The sequence below is a fragment of the Oxyura jamaicensis genome, unplaced genomic scaffold (genome assembly GCF_011077185.1).
Source record: "Oxyura jamaicensis isolate SHBP4307 breed ruddy duck unplaced genomic scaffold, BPBGC_Ojam_1.0 oxyUn_random_OJ71160, whole genome shotgun sequence".
NCBI classification, from domain to species: domain Eukaryota; kingdom Metazoa; phylum Chordata; class Aves; order Anseriformes; family Anatidae; genus Oxyura; species Oxyura jamaicensis.
Genome location: NW_023310389.1, coordinates 755 through 2,167, shown reverse-complemented (window position 1 = coordinate 2,167; position 1,413 = coordinate 755). Strand labels below are relative to the sequence as shown.

The following is a 1,413-nucleotide window of genomic DNA, read 5'->3' as shown; positions in this document are numbered from 1 at the left end:
GGGACACCACGTGGGGGCATGTCTTGGGGGACAGGGATTGGGTTCACCACATGGGGATACGGTATGGGGACCCTGTGTGGGGACAGGGCCTAGAGACACCGTGTGGGGACATCGCATGGGGGTGTGGTGGGGGGACACCACATAGGGTCAGGGCATGGGGACACTTTGTGGGGTATGGCATGGGGACAGGGTGTGGGAACGAGGCATGGGGATGCTGCACGGGGACAGGGCAGCGGGATAGGTGTGAGGACACCACGGGGGGGATGTAGTATGGGGACAGGGTGTGGGAACAGGGCATGGGGACATCATGTGGGGACACTGCGTGGGGACCTTGCATGGGGACAGGGCACAGTGATAGGGCTTGGGGACAGCACGTGGGGATATAGCATGGGGACACCAGGTGGGGACAGGGAGTAGGGGCATGGGGGCATGGCCTGGTCTCCACGTGGAGACCTGGCACAAGACACTGAGTGGGGACATGGCACAGTCCCCATATGGGGACACGTGGGCACAGGGACACGGCACGGGGACATAATGGGGACAGAGCACGGGGACATGGCAAGGCCCCCATGGGGCAGGAGCCCTTGCCCCCCGTGCGATGTCCCGAGGCCCCGCAGCCTCCTGCAGCCGACAGCGAGGCCAAGCGGGGGCCTGACCCCCACCACCCCCATAGCAGGTGGCAGCCGTCGGGGGCCACCACCGAGCGCCGTCCCCCGTCCCCTTGTCCCCCCCGTCCCCCGCCCCGCGCCCCCCGGCCATGCAGGCCGCGCCGCCGCCCGCCCCCACCGTCATCATGCACCAGGGCTACGCGGCCGTGCTGTGTGAGTACGGGTGTTGTGTGTGGGGGTGTCCCCATGGGGGTGTCCCCACGGGGTGTCACCGTGCGGGGTGGAGGCTGACGCACCCCCCGCAGGTGTCCTGGCCGTGCTGAGGCTGGAGGCTGCCGCGCTGGGCGAGTGCGAGCTGGCGCAGCTGCTGCAGGACCAGCTGCGCTACGAGAAGCGCCTGCAGTACACGGTACCCGGCCTCCCGGCCTCCCCGCCCGCCCTGGGGGGCAGCCTCCATTTCGGGGGGCCCGGAGGCCGGGCCTCCTCCCCGCCAGCCCCTTGTGCTCTTTCCCCTGCGCCCCCCCCCCCCCCGGCAGAAGCACTACTTCCCCGTGGGATACACGCTGCGGGTCCAGTACGAGGAGGTGCTGAGGCCGGCCAACATCACCCGCCTGGTGAGGCCCCAGCGGGGACAATTCGGGGACGGGGACGGGGTGGAGGCCGCGGCGGCGGTGGCGGTGGGTTGGTGGTTGGGGTTGGGTGGGTTGGGGTTTGGGGTTTGGTGGTTGGGGTTTGGGGTTTGTTGGGTTGGTGGTTGGGGATTGGGGTTTGGTGGGTTGGGGTTTGGTGGGTTGGGGTTTGTTGG

The 1,413-nt window shown here is 68.9% G+C and overlaps 1 protein-coding gene across 1 annotated transcript in view; it reads left to right on the top strand.

Annotated features, from left to right (window-relative positions):
• Positions 1 to 662: 662 nt before the first annotated feature.
• IL34 (interleukin 34) overlaps positions 663 to 1,413 on the top strand; it is a gene marked incomplete at its 3' end in the record, with an annotated part of 1,364 nt that continues 613 nt past the window's right edge. Inside the window, exons 1-3 of the mRNA XM_035314166.1 lie at positions 663 to 821; positions 914 to 1,017; positions 1,145 to 1,222. Of these exons, the coding sequence (XP_035170057.1) occupies positions 758 to 821; positions 914 to 1,017; positions 1,145 to 1,222 (246 nt within the window). The remainder of the gene's footprint in view (positions 822 to 913; positions 1,018 to 1,144; positions 1,223 to 1,413) is intronic.